Source organism: Caretta caretta, chromosome 23, assembly GCF_965140235.1.
Source record: "Caretta caretta isolate rCarCar2 chromosome 23, rCarCar1.hap1, whole genome shotgun sequence".
NCBI lineage: Eukaryota > Metazoa > Chordata > Testudines > Cheloniidae > Caretta > Caretta caretta.
The window spans coordinates 2692240-2717106 of NC_134228.1; the positions used below are offsets into that span (position 1 = coordinate 2692240).

A 24867-nucleotide genomic window follows, 5' to 3' on the forward strand; every position below is an offset into this window, starting at 1 on the left:
CCGCTCTAAGGAACAGATTCCTGACCCCAACTGGGGCTATAGCAGGATCTGGGAGCAGCTGGAGCGGGAGCCAGGCATCGCCAAGACTCCTGTCCCCGACCAGACGAGGGTCTTCACGATCGGGTTCCCCATCGGGGGATCGAGATGGACGGGATTGGAGCTGAGTCTGAGAGAGCAAGAGGACTGTGGGGGACAGCGAGAGCCCGAGAAAGAGCTGCAGAAGCAGCAGCAGCATGAACTGGCGGTGGGGGAGCGGAGAGGCCTAGGGGACCTCCCCGGGGTGAGTGGGGATAGATCCCGGGGGGCCAGTTCCGCAGGGAACCTCGAGACTAAATTGCTGCCCTGGTTAAGGAGGGGGGGGTTTGGATGCCCACCTCACTGCCTTTGAGCAGGCTGGCGATTTGAACCAAGGGGACCCTGCGGAAAAGCCCCGGTGTCTAGCTCCCTTGCTGGGTCCCAAGGCCATAGACTCCGTCAGCCAGATGGTTGGGGATGTGGACAGGCTCCCACTCCTGACCCCAACCTATATGTCTGTGTGGAGTTTCCTGGGGCCAGGCCCCTCGGACCTCCAGTGGGAGCAGAAGGTGATGGTCAATGGGGAGACATTCTTGGGGTGGCCAAAGGGCATGGGCTGCATAAACCTTCCCACATGCGGCCTGCGAGTGCTATCGACCACCCCTGACCTAAGGGAGGGTGTGAAAATGGAAGGGCCTGGTGTAACTCCTACCAAGGGATGGGAGAGATGCTGGGGCATCCATGGGAACGTTGGTGGCTTCGAACTTCCCCAGGTCACCGGGTAAAGTGACCCCGCTCAGTTCGATCTCGAAGGGGGGAGAGATGTGACGAAGTGGGACTATTCTTAATGTTTCCTCTGAATAGTGTGGGGGTGCCTCAGTTTCCCCTAGGCAGTTCTTAAGTATCTAGGGGGTGGGGTAAGGGTGTATGATCATTGCAGAGCCCTAGAGGGCAGGTGTGTGCAGGAGTCTGGACACAGAGAATGGCCGACACCCTGTTTCCTGGCAACTGATGGCCTGGGCCCTTTCCCCCTGCAAGGTGAGAGCTAAAGGGTTGGAGAACAAAGGAATCAGGTGACCACCTGGCCCGGGAAAGGAACAAAGCCCAGAGGAGGAGGGGCTGGAGGGGAGTTTCAGTTTGGGGCTGGCTGGGACATGGAGTGAAGTGCAGACGTGGTTGTCTGGCTCACTGCCCCCCAGAATGGACCCAGCTGAGGGGTCCCGTTCTCTGCACCTGCAAGCTCTGTTTTAGACCATGTTCCTGTCGTCTAATAAACCTTCTGTTTTACTGGCTGGCTGAGAGTCACGTCTGACTGCGAAGTTGGGGTGCAGGACCCTCTGGCTTCCCCAGGAGCACCGCCTGAGCGGACTCGCTGTGGGAAGCGCACGGAGAGGCAGAGGATGCTGAATGCTCCGAGGTCAGACCCAGGAAGGTGGAAGCTGTGTGAGCTGTGTGTCCTGAAGACAGGCTGCTCACAGAAAGGCGACTACCCCAGAGTCCTGACTGACTTCATGGGGAGCAGTTCCAGAGCATCGCCCAGGGACTCCGTGACAACTTCCATCCTACAGTTGGGAATAAAACAGGGGACTTGTGACTCCCAGTCCCCCCTGCTCTAACCTACTAGATCCACTCCCCTCCCAGGGTTGGGAACAGAACCCAGGAGTCCTGTTACCCAGTCCCTTCTGCTCTAATCACTAGACACCACTCCCCTGCTAAGACTAGAACCTAGGAGTTCTGACCCCATGGCTTTCCCAGACCTGGGAACAGAACTCAGGAGACCAGTTTCCCAGCTCCCCTGCTCTAACCACTAGACACCACTCCACTCCCAGAGCTGGGGATAGAAACCCCTCTTAAGGGAGAAAGTTTTGCCTAGTGGATAGAGGGCAGGACTGAGACTCAGGAGACCTGGGCTCTATGAGGTAACCTTGAACGAGTCCATTCCCCTCTCTGTGCCTTGGTTTCCCCATCTGAAATATGGGGATAATGTTACCGCCCTCCTTTGTGAAGCACTTTGAGGTGTACAGATGAAAAGCGCTAGGTATTATTATTATTATTGATGGCCAGTCCCCCTGCTCTAACTCAGGAGAAGCCGGCTCCTCTGATCTCCTGCAAATTCATCTAGCCGTTAAAATCCCATTATTTTCACATCGTTTCCCAAGACCCCCTGCTCTTACTGCTTTCTCTCGTCAACCTGACGCTCAGGAACACCGAGAAAGAATAGACGTTATTTTTGTCCAGGTAAATCTTGCTGGGCAGCTCGTTATTGGGCTGCAGGTCGTAGATCTTCAAGTAGCTCTCCATGTTGACGTAGACACCTCCGGAGGAGTTGCCGTTGCTTGCTACGTAAAAGAAATATTCCTGAAAAAAGAGAGGCGGATTTACTCTCTACCAAGCCTAATCTATTAATATGCATTAAGCACACACTATCAGTATAACATTATATGTATATTTCGAGCAGTGACATGGCCTAATTTGGCCTATGTCTTTCTATAATCCTGTTCATGGACGCTCCCGGAACACCTTGCGTTAGCTGAATTAAGCTTCAGTGTAGGCAGATAGGAAAACGGCTGGGAACAGGACACATGGGTGTTGGTTACTTGAAATGTGTGTTAACTGCTTATGCTAAACCAGAGGTGGGCAAACTACAGCCTGTGGGACCGTCCTGCCCAGCCCCTGAGCTCCTGGCCTGGAGGCTCGCCCCCCGGCCCCTCCTCCACTGTTTCCCCTCCCCTGCAGCCACGCCACCACATGGGCAGTGGGGCTGCGAGCTCCTGCCGCTCTGAGCGGCTTGGTAAGGGGGCAGCGGCGCGCATGGGGCAGTGACGGGGTTGGGTAGGGGTCCCGGGGTGCAGTCAGGGGACAGGGAGCAGGGGGCGGTTGGATGGGGCAGAGGTTCTGGGGCTGTCAGGGAACGGGGGAGTTGGATAGGGCATGGGAGTCCCAGGGGACCTGTCAGGGGGCTGGGGTGTGGATAGGGGTCAGGGCAGTCAGGGGACAGGGAGCGGGGGGGGCTGGGATCCTTGGGGGCGGTTCGCAGTGGGGGGGTCCCAGGAGGGGGCAATCAGGGGACAAGGAGCAGGGGGGGTTGGATGGGTCGAGGGTTCTGAGGGGGACAGTCAGTGGGTGGGAAATGGGAGGGGGCAAATAGGGGGCGGAGGCCAGGCTGTTTGGGGGGGCACAACCTTCCCTACCCAGCCCTCCATACAGTTTTGCACCCCGATGTGGCCCTCGGGCCAAAAAGTTTGCCCAGCCCCGTGCTAAACAATCCATTCCGCTGTGTGTTTAGCTGTGACGCAGAGTCTGTTTCCCAGCCCTGCAGAAGAACTCTGGATGAGCTCAAAAGTGTGTCTCTCTCACCGACAGGAGTCCGTCCAATAAACAGTATCACCTCCCCCACCTTGTGTCTCTCTTCCCATAGTAACAGGCAGGGAGTTATTTGCACACACCCAGCCACGGCATGTCCCAAAGGAAAAGGACACGACATATGATTGTGTTACCCTGGTACAAGGTGAGGAAGTGCCATCACGCCCCTTGGTATCTGAAATGCATGTGTTCAGAACAAAGAGAGAAGCTGCAAGCCCCGGTGCGCCATGCCCCACAGCAGAAGCCCGGAGTCCCGAATGGGGGGGACATGGGATATGGGGAAAGCGGTGGACTTGATATATCTTGACTTTAGCAAAGCTTTTGATACGGTCTCCCACAGTATTCTTGCCAGCAAGTTAAAGAAGTATGGATTGGATGAATGAACTATAAGGTGGATAGAAAGCTGCCTAGATTGACGAGCTCAACAGGTAGTGATCAACAGCTCGATGTCTAGTTGGCAGCCGGTATTAAGGGGAGTGCCCCAAGGGTCGGTCCTGCGGCCGGGTTTTTTCAACATCTTTGTCAATTATCTGGATGATGGGATGGATTGCACCCTCAGCAAGTTCGCAGATGACACTAAGCTGGCGGGAGAGGTAGATATGCTGGAGGGTAGGGATAGGGTCCAGAGTGACCTAGACAAATTGGAGGATTGGGCCAAAAGAAATCTGATGAGGTTCAAGAAGGACAAGTGCAGAGTCCTGCACTTAGGAAGGAAGAATGCCATGCACCACTAGAGGCTGGGGACCGCCTGGCTAAGTAGCAGTTCTTAGCCAAGATGGTGAGGGACGCAATCACATGCTCTGGGTGTCCCTAAACCTCCAGCTGCCAGAAGCTGGGGATGGATGACAGGGGATGGATCATTCAATTATTGCCCTGTTCTGTTCATTCCCTTTGAAGCATCTGGCACTGGCCACTGTCAGAAGACATGATACTGGGTTAGATGGACCATTGGTCTGACCCAGTATGGCCGTTCTTCTGAAGGCTGGCCAGGTATACCAGTGATCAAGGCACTCCACACCTCCCTCCCCTGGGCCCAGACCTGGTGGAGGGGGAGGTCCCAGGTCCCCCTTCCTTCCCCACCCTGTCTATCCAGGGAACAGACTGTCAGTTGGCCCACTGGCCATCAGACAAGCCCAGCTCCAGGACGTTGGGGCTGGAAAGACTGTTGAGCCACGGCCTGCCCATTAGCCCTGCTGGCCTCCAAGTGAAACCTGCTACAGCCTCAGCAGTGTGCGGGGGCTTCCTGGCAGCCTTTCTGCTGGGCCCAACCTTCAGCTTGCCCTGAGTCGCACAGCTGAAGCTACTGGCTCCTCCTCCCACCTCCAGAGCTCCTCAGGTCCAACAAGACCCAGAGCCGGCTCGGTGCAACTGCAAACCCTGCAGCTACAGGGAGCTCCGAGATCAAGGGCCGCAGCAGAGCCGTGAGGCAGGGACCGCATGGGAAATTCCTTCCTGTCACCAGATATATAATGCTGATTTATTCCCTAGGGAAGATTATAATCTTACAGACTTATTCCAACCCATGGCTACTACAGGCCCAAGTCTGCCACCTTCTGACTTTCAGGGCTCACTACCACAGGCAAGAAAAGTTCTTATTCATTACAACTGTTTTTGAAACATGGCCAATCTACCTTCTCTGTCCCACCTTTGGGGAGGAATTTATGAAGATGGGATGGAGGTACCCAAACTAAAATCTATCCAGGCTCTCAGAGTTTACAAATCTGTTTAGAAAAGAATACAACACAATTTAGAAGAGGAACCAAGCCCCTTAATTTGATCTGTTGGGTTTTTTTTGTCAAAAAGGAAAGTTCAGAATCTTTTCTTACTGCATATTTCTTTCTGTTCTTCCACCAGCGCCAAGTTGGGTCGTGGACCGGGTCAGCATAAGGCTAAAAGAAAATCAAGGGCGTGCTAAATTACACGTCATCTGAAAACGCAATATTTTCTCATCTGAAAATTACGTGTCCCTGTTGTGGATTATCCGCATCTTTCTTGGATAGTCCCCGTTACTTGCGGGAAAGTCCACATCCCTGAGCAAGGCAGTTATACAACCTCCTTCCCGGGGTAAACAGCACTAGTTCTGCCCCAATCTCAGAACTTCCAACCTTCCTACCTAGCGCTGTCGAGACAAGGAACTTTCCTCTCAGCCCATCACCAGAGCGCAGCTGAGGGCTGACAAGAACTCACCCTGCTATAGTCTGCATGCAGCCAGAGCAGCTGGAAGATCAGTCCCTGGTATACAGCCAGAGACACGTTGTTGTGGAAGCCTGTGCTGTCCATGACATCCGGCGGTTCGGAGCAATAGTGCTCTGTCCGGGTGAAGCGCTGGGGGGCTGGGAGGTCCACGAGGTGCATGACCGAGAAGGAGCAGGGATGGATGAACCTGATGTACTGAGCATTGCTGAGGGAGAAACGGGGAGACAGGAACAGAGTGTAGGTTGGCACCAAAATGCAGTGGTTCTTCACAAGGTTGGCGGTGCTCTGGCATGTTGCAGTGGACTGGGCGGTGGGGTGGAGCCTGTGTGCTGGATGGAATCAGAATCTTTCAGCTGTGTGTCATGCGTCCTATACTGCTAATAGCTAAGGGGAGTTGCAGGATCAAGGCTAAACACAGAACAAGCCTTGAGGCTGACTTGGAGATTTTGAGGTGGCGCTGCACCCATGATCTGGCCTGATGTGTACAGCTTCAGGGCCCAATCCTGCCCAGATCTGAGCATTCTGAGCTCCTGGGGACCACTCCCAGGTGCTGAGCAGAAGGCAGGATCAGGTCCCTAGGATCTCAATCCAAGGGACACAGTGCTGCCTAGCAGGTAGAGCACTGGATCTGGACTTGGGAGCACAGGTGCCAACTTTCTCATGTGCTGGAGGGTGCTCGACCCCTGGCTTTGCCCCAGACCCTGCCCCCACAGCACCCCTTCCTCCAAGGCCCTGTCCCCACCCCCCTCTTCCCACTCCCGCTCCCGCCCCGCCCTGCCTCTTCCCGTCCGTCCCGTTCTGCCCCCTTCCCCCAGCGCACCACGCCCTCGCTCCTTCCCCACCCTCCCCAAGCCTCCTGCACGCCACGAAACAGCTGATGGCAGCAGATGGTAGGTGCGGGGAGAGAGAGGGAGGCACTGATCGGCGGGGCCTGCCAATGCGCGGCAGACACCATTTTCCCCCATGAGTGTTCCAGCCCCGGAGCACCCACGGAGTTGGCGCCTATGCTTGGCAGATTTGGTTTCTATTCCCGGATCTGCCGCTGCTTTGCTCGGTGACCGCGGGCTAGTCCCATCCCTGCTCTGTGCCTCAGTTCCCTCCTCTGTAAAACAGGGTAGGGAGAGTGCTCTCCTTTGTAAAGCCCGTCTTTTGCCACTACTCACTGGAAATACACCGAACGGTACTGATTGACGATGAGGAGCTGGTACGACAGTATGTAATGGAGAGGGAAGTTCCTCTTGATCAGCTTTCCCTCCCCTTGTCCATCCATTATGTAAACCAGCTGAAAGGAGAGGCAAGAGCAGAAAACACCGGGGACAGGTGGAGTTCAACCCCTGCTATTCAGGAGAAGAGGAAAGAAGCCATTGCCAGCTGGCAGCTGAAACTAACACCCATGTGTTGCCTCTTGTTTTCTGTCTTTTTGTCCTGGTCCTTGCCTGTGACTGGGAGCCTTGGGGCTACGCAATACAAATAAATAAATAAACAGTAGCACCCATGGAAAAGCTGAAGAGAAACTGAATCATGTAGCTCAGGAGTAGGCAACCTATGGCATGTTGCCAAAGGCAGCAAGCGAGCTGATTTCCAGGGCACTCACACTGCCTGGGTCCTGGCCACCGGTCTGGGGGGCTCTGCCTTTTAATTTAATTTTAAATGAAGCTTCTTAAACATTTTAAAAACTTTATTTACTTTACATACAATAGTTTAGTTATATATTATAGACTTATAGAAAGAGACCTCCTAAAAACGTTAAAATGTATGACTGGCACACGAAACCTTAAATTAGAGTGAATAAATGAAGACTCGGCCCACCGCTTCTGAAAGGTTGCCGACCCCGATGTAGTCCAAGGAGGAGGAGTTTCAAATGCAGGGGTAAGGGCTTTGCTTGGTAGCTCTGGTTTGCTGTGTGTGTGCATGAGAGAGGCCCTGGACAAGAGCTGACGCAGTGAGAGAAAGCCAGGCGGACTGGAACAAGCTGGTAAGGGGGCCCTGAGAGAAAGCTGCGCGGGGACTGGGTGCGGGCTGGAAAGAAGCCTGGGTCTCCTGCTGGTTGTTTCCTATGGTGTTCAAGGAAACAAGGCCTTTGTGCGTTCCGTGCAAATGAACGAACTTTCTGCAAAGACAAAGCTCGACTAGCGCCAATTTCTCCTGCTAATTGGAACAAGCCAGGACACCTGGAATTTTTACCTGGCTGCTCGGGTCAGACCTGGTTGGGGGTCATTTTCTTCATCTAGAGTGGGAGCAAAGGATGCTCAGCACAGCCCGGGGAGCATGTGGAACCTTGTTAAATACCAACAGATCTAGGCTGCACCATGTCAGCTTGAGCCTGACAATTTACGGTCGAACTGCAGGTGGGAAGGAGAGTGGGTCTGGTTCTTCTGTGCTGGAGGGTTTTGTGGCTACATGGGGCAGGTGCAGTTATGAGGCCCCCTGGATCCAAGTGGGAATCAGGGCTCAGAACCATGTGGAAATGGGACGGCGTTTGGCTTCCGGATCGGCCACGGCCATAACCTGTGTGGCCATCCCCCTTAAGGGTGGGATGGCTTGGCAGCTCTCCCTTGTGTGAGCATTGCAGGTGCCTCCTGCTTCTGATCTCATTTACACGGGTGCAACTCAGGAGTAGCCCCATTCATGTAAATGGAATTACTCCACGTTGGGATCAGGGTAAAGCCCTGAAGGTGGAAGGCCTGCCTCTATGCCCAGAGCAGATGCCCCACACTCACCACCGTGTTTCAGATGTAACCTGGAGGAAGCTTGATCTCTAGGGTGTCTGCTAATGAGGGGGCCAATTCTGTGGCTGCTTGGCCCTGGAAACTGGGCTGAGATGGCTCATTAATCCACTGGCCAATCAGCAGCTGTCAACGGCTTCCCAGCACTATAGACCAGGGCTAGATTCAAACGTCTACAGACCATTAACCACCCCCTGCGCCGCCCACCCTGTGACTTCTGCTGCCCGGGCTCACCTGCTGCAGTCCCTCCTTGTTAAAGAAGAGGCTCACAAATGACTCATTCAAGCTAAAGTCCTTTGACTCTCTCATTAGCTGTAGGCTGAGGTACGTGTCCCAGGCTTCGGAGGGGTGAAGCCGACTGACGACCGAGCTGCCTTCCACAGAAAACCAGATCTGGAGAGCCAAATGGAGCCAAATGTGAAGAGCAGGCAAAGGGAGCAGAAATCTCTGAAGGTGTCCCTGGAGGGGACTTTCCAAAGGAGCTGCTACATCCCTGCTGCTGAGATGTTGTCACCTCTGCAGCGATGGAGCGTGGCAGCTGTTTATACAGAGCTCACTCATCCAGCACAGAGTTCCTCTCGAGTGGGGAGAGAGTGCAGTCTAATGGTGAGCACAGCCCCCCCACAGGACTCCTGGGTTCTATGTGCCCTCTGGTGTGCAAGGTCTTTGCTCTCTCTGTGCTTCACTTTAACCACTCGTACAGGGATAAGAATATTTAGCAGCTCTTCGAAAAGGTTAGGAGGCAGCGTTAGTGACCGAATAGTGTCCTGAGATCCTCAGATGAAAGATACTACACAAAAAGGCAGCCATCCGTGACACTGCCTACCACTATCTCATCAGGAGACCGCAAAGCAAGTCAGTACCATTATCCCCATTTTACAGATGGGGAAACTGAGGGTACATCTACACAGCAAAGAAAAACCCATGGCTGTCCTGTGCCAGCTCACTTGGGCACACGGGGCTGTTTCATTGTAGTGTAGACAACTGGGCTGAGGCTCTGGGACCCTCCCACTTCACAGGGTTCTACAGTGCTGGCTCGAGCCTGAGCCAAGACATCTACACAGCAGTGAACCAGCCTGAGCCCCGAGAGCCTGAATCAGCTGGCCCGGGCCAGCTGCAGGGGTCTAGTTGTCATATATACCCTATGACACAAAGAGGTGACATTATTCACTCCAGGTCACTCAGCGACCGAGCCAGGAATAGACCCCAGCTTGCCCAAGTCCCAGGGCAGCGTTCTATCCCCTAGGCCAGTGGTCTCCAAAGTGGGGTGCGCCAGAGGATCCCAGGGGGTGCGCGGCAGGAGGAGCGCCGCCGGACGGCACGCCGCTGTTTTTTTCTTCGGCAGCAGCTCTGCACGCCTGCACCTGGTCCTCCCCTCCAGCAGCATGCCTGCGGAAGGTCTCCCCGTCTTCTTTCTTCAGCGGCACGCCTACAGCAGGTCTTCCACTCTTCTTGCTTCAGCGGCACGCCTGCGGTAAGTCTTCCCCTCTCCTTTCTTCGGCGGCACCATGGGGGTGCACGATCCAAAAACTTTGGAGACCATTGCCCTAGGCCACGCTGCATCCAGTCAAACAAAGCACCTGCCTGATCCACCCAAGAGTCACGCCACCATACCTCCTCCGAGTCTGTCACAAACACGACTTCCCCTACATACGACAGAATGAAGTAGCTGATGGGGGACTCTTGTGGGAAGCCGGAGAGAAGAATGTAATTAACCAGGTCGTAGCTGCATGGAAAGCACAGGGGAAGCGGGAAACATTACACTCCATTGCTTTCGTTCCCCTTTCATTCTCTCCCAGAGGTGAAAAGCCTGGTAGTAAAACCATTGCATTTGGCCCTGTCTCTGGGTATGGGTCTCCTGGCAGACAGTGGCCCTTCCGGTCTGTCCCCTGATCTGTTACATTTGTACTAGCTCTAATGTGATTGTTTTGCAATGGTCATGTAATTCCCCACACAGCTCTGCCAATGCGCCACAGGGTGAAACCCACCCCCTGAGCAGGCAAAAGCCTCGGGTAGGACATGAATTCCATTTCAGCCGTATTGGAAGTGCAGTGCATACTTTGTGCTGACACTCTGCACGGTAGGTGAATTGCATCCTCGGGGTGCTGTGCAAATCCGGAGGGATCTTGTGGACCGATGCAATTGAGATCAGAATTGGGTCCAGAGCTTTGGGTCAAGATTCTTTGAAACAGTGATTTTGAGTGCCCCAGTTTTGGGGCTGATTTTCAAAGCAAACACAGAGCAGAGGGGGTTTCACTTTCTGAAAATCAGACCTCTTTACGGTGCCTCCGGCCGGGCCCCTGCAATCACTCCTCTCCTGAAAATCTTCACCTTGGTTTTTAAAACATCTCATCTGAAGGACCCAAGCATGGCACTTGACTGACCCACTTCGCACTGCTGGGGCGAGCTGTGATTCTGAGGCCCCACCTAACACCCTAGTCCTGCAGCTGGGTTCCATGTGCACCTACTTCCTAATGCATGTGGATGGTGCAGGTTGTAATAACTGGGCCTAGAAATGTACCCGAGTTGTGGGTTCAACTCTAAAATGTAAATGGGAAAAGGAATGGAAGGTAGGCAGACTGAATTAGCCCAGGGGAATGGCGGACTGATATAACTGAAGGAGTGTGTTAAAATCATGCCTGGTAAACTAGCAAAGCATGGAACCAACTCATCAGTTGCCTCCCTGAAAACCAGAGATCGATACAGACTTTGTTCTCACCTTTGTAATACAACATTGCCCCAGATGTAGAAGATTGTGCTGAATGGGTTATAGGACAGCCCTCTTGGGATCAGCAGGGAATCCGTGTATTCTTCCAGCCCCAGCAACATCACAAACCCTTTCCCAGTGTCTGCAAAGGACAGGTGGGAGAAACCTGGTCAGAGTGGGTCTTCTGTAGGAGCCATGAGGTCGGAGTTCAGAGAAGAGCAGCAAGAGAAAAAGTTCAGGCTGCAAGGAGATTTTCTGGGTATTCGCAAAAAGAAAAGGAGTACTTGTGGCACCTTAGAGACTAACCAATTTATTTGAGCATGAGCTTTCGTTAGCTACAGCTCACTTCATCGGATGCATACCGTGGAAACTGCAGCAGACATTATATACACACAGAGATCATGAAACAATACCTCCTCCCACCCCACTGTCCTGCTGGTATTGGGGTATTTCTGGGTATTGTTACACTGAAAGTTGCTAATGGCTGGCATGGGGTAAGGCTTTGATCTAAAGACAATCCTGGGCCTCATTAAAGCCAACAGGAGGGCCAAGCAGTCTTTCAGACTCAATGGACACAGTAGTTGAGTCTCTTTAAGTAACAGAGAGCTACAAACGGGGAGGGACCACCCAAGCCATGGGGCAGGTCAAAGGCGGGGATTGCCTGGCTGCCAAGGCAGGGGCTAGAAGATTAGTTTGCAGTCTGTGTGTTGGAGGAGAAAACCAAGCAAAGCACTTGTGAGCACAAACATTAGGAGGAAGCAGAGAGACACTGATTCTTGGGCACAGAGCCCGCTGGAGGGGCAGATGTGTGGACTTTGGAGCAAGGAAAGCTGCCTGCTGCTGTCTGTTTCACCTGTGCTCAGGGAAACTAGATTTTGTGGGCACTCTAAAAAAAAAGAACAGGAAGACTTGTGGCACCTTAGAGACTAACAAATTTATTTACATAGAGAACATGAAACAATGGGTGTTACCCTCCAGACTGTAACATCCATTGTTTCATGTTCCCTGTGTATATAAATCTCCCCACTGTATTTTCCACTGCATGCTTCTGATGAAGTGAGCTGTAGCTCACGAAAGCTTATGCTCAAATAAATGGGTTAATCTCTAAGGTGCCCCAAGTCCTCCTGTTCTTTTTGCGAATACAGACTAACCCGGCTGCTACTCTGAAACCTAAAAAAAAAGGTTGCACCAAGAACAGACCTGATTCCTAGCACTGATTTCTCCTCATAATGAGCTCTGCAAGGCTAATGCTCAGGTCAAAGAGGCACCATTACTCCTGTTACAGAAACACCTAAGAACTGCCATAGAGATCAGGGCCACATTGCACTAGGGGCTACACAGTCATGTAACAAAGAAGACAAGCTTGCCCAGAGAGCTCACAATCTAGGATCTGTGACACAAAAGCTGGTAGCTATGCTGGCTCTGATTCACCGCTGTGTTGCTCTTGGTTTGATGAGTGGAACTTTGTCAACATGGTGTAAAGCAGGAGTTTCGCAGTGGTGAACTAGGCTTGTAGAGGTGGGATAATCAGAGGGGGAGATGAGGGGCTTGTATATACATGGTAGCTATTTTGCAATAGCTAATTCCGGTCAATTTCCCCATGGACACTCATTCCAGAATAAGAGTTCCTTTTTTTGCTTGTCTACACGGGGACAATCAGGAAAGTTAATCCAAATTAACTTCCAATGTGAATTAGTTAAAATGCATGAAGCCCCTGTGTGGATGCTCTTAATCTGAATTAAAGTGAGGCCACGTCTACACTATGGGGACGATAGTAGTGTATTTTTTCACATCTCCGAGCGCCATAGTTGTTGACAAAAATTTGCAGTGTAGACCAGGCCTGACTCTAATTTCACTTTGGAAGTGAGTTCAGTGAATCCAAATGAAGGCCACTTTTATTCTGAATCAGAGCATCTGCACGGGGATTTAATGCGCTTTAACCAAGTGCTTGTCAGTACAAACAGGCAGCTTGTGGTGTAAACCTATCCCCCACTAGCCTGCTGTACACTAACTCTCCATGTGGACCCTGCTGTCTCGCTCCAAAAATTCCCTCGTGCACTTCTCCCCTTCAAAGCCATAGACAGACTGAGAGAGAGGCTGGGCAGAGCCCTGCAGGGAACAATCATGCTCTGGGTTTGCAGGGGGTGTGGACTGGGAGGGCCGGCTGCACTTTCCAATCTATGGCGTCTATCAGGATATCTCTGCCTCTCCGATCAAAGCCTGTTAGAACGTTCCAAGGTGGGTTCTTACCTTTGGGTATGAAGCGAGGTAAGTGGTACAACATCCTGAAAGCTGCATTGACTATGAACAAACAAACATGGGACGAGTTACAGCAGTGTCTGTTTATTATGTGAACTCATCTTGTTAAATCTTTGTATGTACATGGCCTCCTGTTACCATAGAATCACAATCTTTCATGCGTTTAGCCCCACAGCACCCTGGGAGGTAGGGCAGTGCTATTATCTCCACTGTGCAGATGGGGAAACCGAGCACAGAGCAGCTAAGTGACTCACCCACGATCACATGGGGAATGTGTGCCTCCACGTGTACACTGCTATTTTTAGCCATGCTAGTATCGGTTAAGCTAGCGCAGGTATGTCTACCCAAGCTGCAATCACACCCTGGGTCGCAGTGAAGACACACTCTTAGTCCTGACCTAGAAAGATGACTTCTAATGGGCAGTTCAGTCCCTGTCACCATTTTGTCCTTGGCCTCTCTGCTGAGGCTGGGGCCGTTTGCAGTGATAGGAACAGTTATTCACCAGGGGCTGGACTGGCTGATAGCCATTCAGTAGACAGTAATCATTTTCATTTGCTACTGACCTTGGCTGGAGCTGAACCAATAATCTAGGTGGGAAAAGGCAGCCCCAGAGCCGTTCAGTTCTCCTCCATGGTCCAGTTATTAGATCATCACCATCACACCTGAGATAAACCAACACCTTCTGCGAGGGCTAACTCCCTCCTGAGGCCCTTCCCTGCTGAGCAGTGGGGCTGGCAGGATCTGACAACACATTCTGCCCACACCGCCCCGACACAGCCCGCTTAGGGACCCGATTCCCTACACATGAACCTTAGCGTCGCTCCACGGACTTCAGTGGAATGACACTGATTCACAGCAGCTGGCTTTACGTTTGTATCGGTACAGAACGACAGCCTGACCTTGATCGTAGGCCACGATGTAGTAACTGGACTCGTTCTTTTTCTTCTCTTCCACCAGCAGCACAATCTTCTCCTCTTCCGTGATGTAGACGGCCCAGAGGATCGTGCAAGAAACTGAAAGTGGAGAGAGAGAAAGAGAGAGCCAGCAAAATCTTTCCAAACTGCTCTTTCTAAATATTTCTGTGGCTATGATTTTGAATAAGCAACAGTCTCCTCGTACAACCTGTCACTGCTTCATTGTACCAGTGTTCCAGATGAGGAGTCAGTGTTCCAGAATTGCACCAGTGTTCCACTGTACCAGTGCCACAGAACTGGAGCCAGAGTTCCAGGTGAGGTCATCTGGAATACTGGCTCCAATTCTGGTCCCCCATGCTCAAGAAAGATGGATTCAAATGGGAACCGGTGTAGAAGAAGGGCTCCGAGGATGATCAGGGGACTGGAGAGCCGATCTCTTGAAAGGAGAGAAAGCTTGTTTTGCCTGGCAAATGGCAAGCTGAGGCTATGTCTACACTTAAAATGGGAGGGGTTCTCCCATCACTGTAGTCAATTCACCTCCCGTAGAGGCAGCAGCTAGGAAGAATTCTTTTGTTGAGCTAGCACTGTCTACACTGGGGGAGAGGTGAGCTGGACATGGTCTCTCAGGGGTGTGGGTTTTTCACACAGAGCCATGACGATATAAGTTTTCAGTGTAGACTAACCCTGAGAGGGGATTGGATTGCTTTCTGTAGCGATGGCATTGGAAATGGAGGAGGAGAACATGTCCAGGAGGCTGGAGATGAGAAGAAGGTGTCTAACCCTCTGAGGAGGGAACAGCCTCCAGATAGGAGCGGTGAGGGGCAAAGAACCTAACTGGCTGGAGGATGGAGCTTGGCTGGTGTCTGACCGGGGTGATATGGCAGGGTGTGCTCCTCTGATTCAGGGAGGCTGCAGCAGCTGCGGAGCTGGCTCGCATTTTGTGGTTTAAATAATTTTTTACTCCTGCAGCTGGGAGCTGGGGCCTTTGTTCATGGATTTGTTTGGGGATTCACGGTTGAGCCTTTTCTCTGTAACAGACCCTCCCTCCCCCAATTAATCCCAACACAATGGGAGTCTGTTGAACTTCAGCCCCAGGACCTTAACAGCCAGGCTCTCTACCCCAAGTTCGAACAGCCAGTCAATGGCAGGGTTGAGAATTGACACAGGAGTCCTGACTGCCTTCCAGCCCCACTGCTCCAATCACTAGGCCCCACTCCCTTTCCAGAGGTGGAAACAGAACCCAGGGGTCCTGAATCCCACCCCCTCTGCTCCAACCACTAGACCCAAATGTTATAATTTTGTGAGGCTCTTGCACAGCACCACATAAACGTTGAGCCAGAACCTCAGCCAGTGTAAATCAGAACGAAGCTAAATATGCCTATTTCAATGGCACTGCAGCCAATATATATCATGATGCTGGGGGTCTGGCCCCACTGAGTCCAGTGGAGCAGCTCCCATTAATACCAGCTGGGGACCCTGAGGAACACAAGGACCCAAAAGGCACGTACTCTTCAAATATTCGCACACTCTCTTCCTCCCCTTGGCGTGTGATTCGGGAAACTGAACGACTCCATCTGGAGGGGAGAAAAGAGCTGCAGGGTTTCAGCCAGTCGGGCCAGTGGCCCCCAACACATACGTGCAAAAGTGGCGTAGCCAGCATGGGATATTTGGGTGGGCCCTGACTTTGGGTGGGTGAGCAGTTATAGGGGGCTGGGAGGGCAGGAGGGATGGGGGGCCCTGCAGGTGGCTTTGCGCGGGGCGATGGATAGACCCTTTGGCCAGGGGCTCCCCACGGCCCGGGGTGCACATGCAGCTCCGAGAAGAGACACTGCTCTCCAGCGTGCATGGTAGGGTGACCAGAGGTCCTGATTTTATAGGGACAGTCCTGATATTTGGGGCTTTGTCTCGTATAGACACCTATTACCCTTCACCCCCTGTCCCGTTTTTTCACACTTGCTATGTGGTCACCCTAACGCACGGCTCCCGGCTCCCTTAGGTGGCTGGCCTACCTTTTTTGAAGATCTCCTCTACCGCCACCGGCTGCCCGCTCGCTCGCTCACCCTCCTCCCAGTGGCGGATTAGCCACTGGGCCAACCGGGGGGCCCGGAAAATGGGTGCTCCCGCACCCCACCCGCTCAGTGTTCCTGTCAGGGAGCGTGGTGGGAGCGTAGGGGCTTGCTCCACTCCGCCCACCTGCCTGGCATTCTAGCCAGGGTGCAGGGTCTTGCCCCGCTCCACCCACCCAGCCCCGGCAGCAGTGCCAGGCAGGTGGAGCAAGGCCCCGTGCCCTGACCCCGCTCCCCGGTTGGAGCACCGGGCAGGTAGGAGGAGCGGGTCAAGTGCTTGGGCCAGAGCAGAGCCGGGGCTGGGGGGTGGGTCTGGATGCTAAGTGGGTGGGCTATCGCCCACCTATGGCTACACCCTTGGCATGCAGTTGGCTTGTACCTGTCAATTACTCAGCACCTTAGCTGCCTCCTAGCTAAGGCACCAGAAGGAAGGATGGCCTTCTGGTTCAGGCTGGGACTCAGGAGATCTGACCCTGGGCTAGTCGCTGCATCTACCAGGGCCTCAGTTCCCCACGTATAACGTGGGGATAATAGTCCCTTCCATGTCTGCCTTGTCTCTCAATGTGTGTCCGAGCAGCACCTGGCACAACGGGCCCCTGATCTCAGTTGGGGTCTGTGCAGTGCCCAGCATGATGGGGGCCCAAATCTCAGATGTGGTCTGTGCAGCGCCTGGCACAATGAGGGGCCTATTACACACAATAATAATAACAGATATGGCCCTTCAGGCAATGCAAGTTGCAAAACTTTAACAGCTGCCACTTATTTGTCTGCAGGGTGGGCTCTTCTCCCCTGGCTATCAGTCCAGCTCCCTTCACCAGCACTAAATGTGGCACCAGCTGCTGCCCGTGCAAAGGGGCTGGAGCAATAAACATTCTAAGGGGGTGGCTGCCAATCTGTGGGACACTGGATCAGGTCCTCAGCTGGTGTGAAGCAACAAAGCTCCCGGGGCGAATTATCTGGCCCGCACGTCATACCGCGAATGGTGCCAAGGAAGAATTCTCCTTCGTGCATGCCCCCTCCTACAGCAATCACATACTCTGAGCCGTTGTGGGGGAAATGAACAGGGTTTAACTGTGACACGCAGATGTCGTTCAGCACACGGGTCCAGACGCCTAGAGAGAAGAGAGAGACTCTGTCTTAGGTCATGTGGCCCCATCACCATGGCAGCTGAGCATCTCCAGTCTTTGATGCACTGATCCTCAAGGTACCCCTATGCTAGCATTCCTGTGTTGCAGACGGGGAACTAAGGTCCAGAGAAGCTAAGTGAAGCCCCAGGTAACAGAAGAACTCGGTGACAAAACAGGGAATTAAACTGGTGTTTCCCACCTCCCAGGCTGGTTCCCCAACCACTAGATCACCTTCCCCTCTGGGTAGGGAAGCTGATGGGTCTTGGCCATCTCTGGCTTCTCTTACCAGATCCCGGCACACGAGGAGAAAGGACCGAATAGTTCCCAGTGAAGTAATAGACCAGCTGGTTCTGACGGATGAAGAGCACACTTTCCATAGCGATGGCATCGTAAATGGAGGAGGAGAACATGTACAGGGGGCAGTTCAGGGACCCAATCCAGCAGCTGTCGATCGCCACCTGAAGCACAGAAAGGACAAATGAGGGGCAGCGGGACCCATCCTGATCTCAGCTAGGGCCCAATCCTGCTCCCAGTTCAATTAGTGGTAAAGCTCCCAGGGCCTGCTCCTCCGTCTTCCTCCGTCTTCCTCCATCTTCCCCAGCCTTGTCATTGACACCAGTGCCAAGCGGGCATTCCCAGGTCCGAAAGGCAGCGTTTCACACTCACTTTGCACTGCTGTAAATAAATTCACAGCTTGGCACACTCTCCCTGGGGACCCTTCCTGGGTCTGGCCCACAGTTCTGCTCCAGCTGCCCCACAGCTGTGTCTTGTTTACCTGCTGTTCTCTCTGCCCAGCTCTGTAATCTTCTTTTGAGGGAGATGATCATGCACCATTTTTCTGACTGTTCCTTTTGGCTACCTTGGTTTTTACTGCTGTAAATCACTTGTTGCAAAACACTCCTGTTGCATTCAGTCCAGTGGAGGCCAGATCCGAATCTGGGATCTGGCCCAGCTTCTCCACTAAACAACCTGAGGCCAAATTCTCTGCTGGGGTAAACAGCTGTGATCAGTAGAGCTCTGCTGATTGACAACAGCTAAAGATCTGGTCCCTGACGTTTCACTGACAACGCAATGATCGTGTTTCCATGGAAGAAATCACTGTAGAAGGAAGGCCAGATTTCGACCTCATGGCAACTGCACGCCAGTGTAACGTTACTGACTGCAGGGGCATATCTCCTCATTTGCACCGAAGGGAATGAGATTGAAACCAGAGCTGGTGGCGAATATTGATTTAAGTGTGTAATAGGCTTCCGGATGAAAGGGGCAAAATAAATACATGTTACATTACTGTTGCTAAATCAAAAATAAGAGACCAGAAGCTAGGTTGCTGTTTTACTAGTTGCTGCTGTTTCACAACACGCCTCTCATCACAATACCACATTCCTCGCTGGATCTGGGAATAGAACCCAGGAGTCCTGACTCCCTGTCCCCTGCACTCACCACTAGACTAAACTCCCTCCCGGGGCAGCAATGGAACCCAGGAGTCCCGACTCCCAGGCTCCTTCTTCTATCTTCCCTTCCCTCTCTTGTAAACTGAGCCGATCGACTGTGAAATCAGAGCATACACATAAACACATGACATCATGGCAGCATTATCATCATAGGAGCCACTTTTCAGACAAGGACTCCGATTCTGATCTCTGAGCCTGCCACCCGTGTAAATCTGCAGTGACATCCCTCTACTTCAATGGGAAAGGGATTGAGCCCTAGCTGGCAGAGGCGTGCCATTGAACTGCCTTCTGAAGGGATCCAACCCCCCCTTCCCAGCTCTCTTTACCTCCACTGCAGTGAAATCCGCAAACTCCGAGTCTGAAACCAGAATGATTTTGTAAGCGTGGAATCCCCCGAGGATCAGCACGGGGGCTTGATTGAAGGTGGACCAAATGGGACGGGTCGGGCTGTACAGTGACATTACCTCCACCAGTGTTGTAACCTAGAACAGCAGTTCCAAACTTTCTACCACCGTCACCCACCAACTGTATTTGGGCTAGTTTTGCAACCCACACAGGGTCCAAATTTGTGAGGGGAGGCCCCCAAAATTATACACTAGCATCCTTCTTCTCCTTCGTTGCCACCTCCACCTTCTCCTCGCCCCAATGAAGGGGCACCAATCGCCCTCTGCAGCACCCTCTGCCCTGACACAGCAATTTCAGCCACTCCTCCAACATGCCTGGGCACCTGTGCGGGCCAAGACCCCCGTACCCCAGGTGGCAACACCCACGGGGGGGAACTGAGCCCAGCCCCATGAGACAGGAACCACTGCTGTGGGGTGAATACAGGGTGGACTTGCTGGGATAAAGTGGGAATTTTCTGTAATATTTTTATGAAGCTGATGTGTGCCTCAGTTTCCCTCATATTTCACATGGCGGTGCAGCCAGGGGTAAAAGAACTGTTTGCTCTCAGGGCAGGCTCAGAGACGTAGGTAGGGATGCTGTCTGAGCCTGAATGGGTCATTAACAGAAGGATAGGCTTGGCTGACCCCATATCAACGGAAAATCTTCTCAGGCAAACCCAATCACAGGACGTTGATGCTAGCAACCCCCAGCACGGAGGGAGATGGATTTTCCCACCTCTCAGCAGGGCAGCTAGGCAACATCCCCCAGCTGGAGAACAAAGAACTGGAGAGGCGGGAGGTGGGGGGAAAGGAGTGGCTGCTGGAATGAGCCAGGACTTTCCCTAGGGAATTGAGGGAGAGAGAACAGCACTTCAACATGGAGTCAGTTCTCTGGCTGCCCTAAGGACTTCCTGGGCTGTTCTGACTTAGCCGTTTGAGTGTCACTGCAAATCCTGGGTGAAGTGCATTCATCTCTGCAGAGTGAGCCAATCTCTACCAGGAGGTTTTCTCAGCTAGACTTGCTGGGCAGAGCGCACGGGATGAAGTAGGGGGACTATTGCCCCAGAGGTTCAGTCAAGGAGGCGGTGAGGCCGCGTGGCTTACCCTGTGGAGTGGGACCCCGTGGGGTTCTGGCACACCAAAGGGGTTCCTCCTAGAGACCGTTCCAAAGCTGGGGGCCTAGCACTGATCCGATGGATCCCTGACACTTGCTCTCCAACCTCCCGCACGTACCCTGGGGTCCCCTTTCACACCGGACCCTCAACCCATCTAGAATCTTCCCACAACCCACCGGTGGGTCAGGACCCACCGTTCAGGAAACACGGACCCAGAAGGTGCCAACGGCAGCAGGGGAAAAAAGGCCAGGGTGTGTGTCTTTTCGTTTCTCACCTTGGCTCTCAGGTCATGTCTACACCACTGCTTAAGTTGGCAAAACTCAGGGGTGTGAAAAAAACATCCCCTGAGGGTCTCCAGCTGACATATCTATCACCGCTTGTGGGGATGGTTTTATGATGCCCACCGGACAACTCCCTCCCGTCAGGAGAAGCGGCTACATGAGCGGTCTTATGGCAGCTCAGCTGCATTGGAACAGCTGCGCCACTGTAAGCTCCCCAGTGTAGATGTGGCATAAGGGTGTGTCTACACCACAGTCGGGGTGTGCGACCGTAGCTCGCGCAGCACCCCCCAGCTAGCTTTAATCTAGCTAGCACGGGGACCAATAGCAGGGAAGCTGTGGCAGGATGTGCATCAGCATGGGCTAGCTGCCTGAGTAAATACCCAGACTTCCAACCAGGCTTGGCAGAGAAGCAATGGTGCCTAGTAGTTAGAGGCCTAAACTGGCACTTAGCAGACCTGGAGTCTATTTCTGGCTCTGCTCCTGGCCTGCCAGGTGAATTTGGACAAGTCACGTTCCCTCTTCTGTGCCTTAGTTTCCCATCTCTAAAATGGGGATAAAGCGCTTTGAGATCTACAGATAAAAAGCACCATAAAAGAGCTTGGTGTTGTTATTCTAACTCATGTTAAAACTACTCTGTTTTCTCTAGGGTTTTACCTCGTATTCACTAACATGAGTTAAGAACACAGCTTTTTTTCTAGCAAAGACAAACCCTTTACCACAATTTACCTTGTCTCCTAGGGAAGACTGTAAACCGGTCTCAGTTTTCTTCATGTAGCCGTTAATATTCATCAAAAATCTGTAAACAGCGAAGAAAAACTGATTATAAAAAATATCTTTGCTCAGATTCGTTTAAAAAATTGTCGTATGGGCCAGGGGCATTTCCCACAATGCCTCTGTGCTTGACTGGAGTCATATCTTGAGGTGCAGGGCTAGCCCACATCGAGGAAGATCCCAACTGCTTCCCATGGACCAACTGTTTTAATATCACCTGCTGTTTGGAGCATACCACAGGCCAAACATTTGCTCCTCAAAAGCACCACAGCAAGGCTAAAAGCTGACCATCTCCTGGCCAGCTGTCATATTAGGGGTCCAGTCCAGGGAGGTTCTGAGTGCCTCCTAAGAGGAAATGAGAACCACCAACCGTCTTTAAAGTCAAGTGTGGTATAAATGCCCAGAAAAGATAAGTATAAATGTCCAGGGAGCATGGACAGATGGATAGATAGACAGACAGAAAGCCATAGATAGATAGATAGATAGATAATGTATGGGGTTAGATTGATCTAGCTATATAAGGGAATAGATAGATAATAAAATTCTCTCTCTCTCTCTCCTCATGCACTATATATCCACTCATCTTGGGGGTTTATACAGTACTTCATTTTTATCTATCTATCTATCCATCCATCCATCTATCCTAGGACCAACAAGGCTCACACACCACTGCAAATATCTATCTAACTGTCATACAGATGCCCAGAGGGGTGGATGGACGGATGGATCTCCTCAGGTCTGTATTCCATCTGTACAGAGCTACACATCCTGATGACATACCGTAAATGATTACATCAGAGTCATCCCAGAGGGTCGAAGGACAGAAGCCCAATTTTTCCCTCTCTGCAGGTCCCCTTAAGGGAGGAGGGCAACTGCCATCTCCCTCCATTTCAGGCAGCTCTCTGACTCCTTGCAGGTTACTGAGGCAGCCCTGGGGGTCCTGGGCCATCCCTGCCACAAGCAGAACAAAGGGCACCCAGGCAGTGCCAGCCCTCCTCACCTCTTGCTGTCCACCTCAAGGCCCAGGCCGTTGCTCTCCACCAGGACCTCCATCACCACGCTCCTCTTCATCATTGGCATGGGCGTGTACCAGCACATCCGGCAAACCTCTTCACTGGCACAAGGCCCTGTCGGTGCCCAAGAAACAAAGAGATACCCAACGAGGCTTGGACACTCTCATATGAGCGGGGTGGGCTGATTCTCAGTCAGTCCACTCCTGCACTCAGGACAGGGACAGGGCAAAGGTGGCTTTAAACCCTTTGGACTACCCATATTCTGGGGCTGTGCAGGGCCTGGCCCAGCCTCTGGTGTAAGTTAGAGCAGCCTTGGGGCTGCTGTGACTTATGCTCTGCTTCTGATGGAAGCAGAGAACAGCCATAGCGCAGTGCACTCTGGCGATTCCCTGGATCTGAGAGGGCGGGAGGGCAGAAAGGTATGATCTGCCCCCTACACCCAGGTAGCGCAGGCCAGTATAGGTCCCTTACACTAGTTGCAGAATTCCTTCTCCAGGGGTTTTTTCTGCCCACTCAGAGCCCCTTTCAAGTTGCCAGAGCTTCCTACAGCAGGGCCTTGGCACAAACGAGACTCTGACCACAGCCATGGGTGGAGGCAGACATCTCTCCATCTTTCCCTCTGCAATTTCTCTCTATCCTTCCCTCTGCCATCACCCTCTGCCTCCCCATCCATCTGTCTTGCTCTCATGGCTGCAGCAGCTCCTCACTTCCTCCAACAAACAGGGAAGAAGCCAGGGACCAAAGGAAAATGCCTAATTCCTGTCTCTCTAGGTGGATTCCCAGGGCAAGATTACGGGCTCGGCTATGGGCCCCGGCACAAAGCCTGATGAGCCATTTAAGTCCCATTTAAACCCTTAAAAGGAAACTTAAGCAGTGCCTGATCCTTGACCTATCTCTCAGCATGGCAGGTGGGGAGGGGATTTCACCCCCTACCCTAGAGCCAAGTAACTCAGGTAACAAGAGAGTAGAACCCTGGGCCCGCCAGGCTGTAGTACCAGCAACCACCTGCAGAGGGAACCGCTGGTATTTGCACTGAAATGGAACAGGAGCAGAATACCCTGAAGCCGGTAAGGGGCCCCTTTCATCTCAATCTGCAGCTGCTCGGGTTTCTGATGTTCTGGATTGACGGACGCTTCGAACCTTACGGTCACAATGGGCCGCAGCCCAGTCAGGTGAGCCTTGCGAATGACTTTCACCGCGTCCTTGAGGGAAGGAAGAGAGGAAAGAAAGAAGCTACCGTGCTGAGCTCCCAGCCCCGAGCACTGAGCTCCCAGCCCCGAGCACTGAGCCAGCGCTGCTCTTGTTGGCTTGGAGGATCACACGCGACCGCTGCTTGAAGCCCTCTAGCGCAGCTCTTGGGGGGTGCTAGCCTGGAATGCTGAAGCCATGGGGTCAGTTCCCTGCTCTGCCACTGCCTTGCTGTGTGGCACTGGGCAAGTTGCTGCCCTGTGCCTCAGTTTTCCCACATATGAGATGAGGATAGGGACACTTACTCTTGTTGGTAAAGTGTCCTGAGGCTGATGGATGCAGCACATTATATGAGGGGAGGAAGGAGGGCCCTGTGGTTAGGGCAAAGGACTTACCTAGGACTTGGGAGACATGAGTTCCAGTCCTGGCTCTGCCACAGACTCCTTATGTGACCTTGGACAAGTCCCTTAGCTGCTCTGTACAATGGGGAAAATAGCCCTTCCCTGCCTCATAGGAGTGTTGTGGGGATGAACACATTAAAAATTATGAGATGCTCAGCTACTACAGTGATGGGCACAATGTAAGTACCTGAGGTCAGGCCATGTGGGTGGGAAGAGGGGTGATCCCTGACTGACAGAGTTGGGCCAGCAGAAGTCCCTAGTGTGGACACGGCTCTGCCAACAAAACTATGCCCTTCCCACTATAGCCTGTTTCCCTTGCTGGCGGCGGTGGGTTTACTGTAGCAAAACACAGCTCTGCCAGTATACCTGCATCCACCCTACAAGCGCCTTGTTGGTGTTTTGGACCTGTATTCCTATACTGTGGTGCAAAGCACTTCCAGCATAGACCAGGCTGAGACAGATACCTCCAAAGAACACCAGGTGGGGCTGTTTTATCAGCCATTTCCGGATTCACAGTGTTTTGCGGCCATAGCAAATTCACAGCAGCCGCAGTTGTGACCATTAAAATGTTAGACGAGTGAGAGTCCAGTCACATGGTTATCTGGAAGTGTCATGTCAATAAAATAAGAAATCTTTCCAGTGTAAAGAATAACATGTACTATTAATTAGACCACAAACGTTACACGGTTATTAGTAACAATACCAATTTTTAAGAGCACGTGAAGACCCTGGTGGCTGCACACTCCAATTGCAAAGAGATCTCTTTACTGTACCTGAGTGAGGCAGGTTAGATTGATTTTCAGGTAGTACGGGAAGCCCAGGTAGTGCTGTCAGAAAGGAGAAGCAGACTGTTCAGAAAAATGCCTTGAAAGTTTGGGTCGACAGGTGCTA

At 52.6% G+C, this 24867-nt stretch overlaps 1 protein-coding gene across 6 annotated transcripts in view; it reads right to left on the bottom strand.

The window, feature by feature from the left end:
- The window catches only part of CATSPERG (catsper channel auxiliary subunit gamma), a 47388-nt gene that overhangs the window by 19534 nt on the left and 2987 nt on the right, over nucleotides 1–24867 (bottom strand). For 5 of the 6 annotated variants that reach the window (XR_007354159.2, XM_048832990.2, XM_048832988.2 and 2 more), the window contains 17 exons: nucleotides 24750–24803; nucleotides 23445–23589; nucleotides 22375–22501; nucleotides 21330–21399; nucleotides 19151–19306; nucleotides 17660–17831; nucleotides 17221–17358; nucleotides 15689–15754; nucleotides 14166–14279; nucleotides 13258–13308; nucleotides 11020–11149; nucleotides 9915–10026; nucleotides 8535–8693; nucleotides 6738–6856; nucleotides 5566–5779; nucleotides 5205–5267; nucleotides 2190–2373 (listed from right to left, as the gene is read on the bottom strand). Coding sequence is in view for 5 of the 6 variants with exons in the window: in XM_048832988.2 (XP_048688945.2) it covers nucleotides 2190–2373; nucleotides 5205–5267; nucleotides 5566–5779; nucleotides 6738–6856; nucleotides 8535–8693; nucleotides 9915–10026; nucleotides 11020–11149; nucleotides 13258–13308; nucleotides 14166–14279; nucleotides 15689–15754; nucleotides 17221–17358; nucleotides 17660–17831; nucleotides 19151–19306; nucleotides 21330–21399; nucleotides 22375–22501; nucleotides 23445–23589; nucleotides 24750–24803 (2074 nt within the window). In the remaining variant the exon portion in view is untranslated. The remainder of the gene's footprint in view (nucleotides 1–2189; nucleotides 2374–5204; nucleotides 5268–5565; nucleotides 5780–6737; nucleotides 6857–8534; nucleotides 8694–9914; nucleotides 10027–11019; nucleotides 11150–13257; nucleotides 13309–14165; nucleotides 14280–15688; nucleotides 15755–17220; nucleotides 17359–17659; nucleotides 17832–19150; nucleotides 19307–21329; nucleotides 21400–22374; nucleotides 22502–23444; nucleotides 23590–24749; nucleotides 24804–24867) is intronic. The other variant, XM_048832989.2, reaches the window with a different exon arrangement.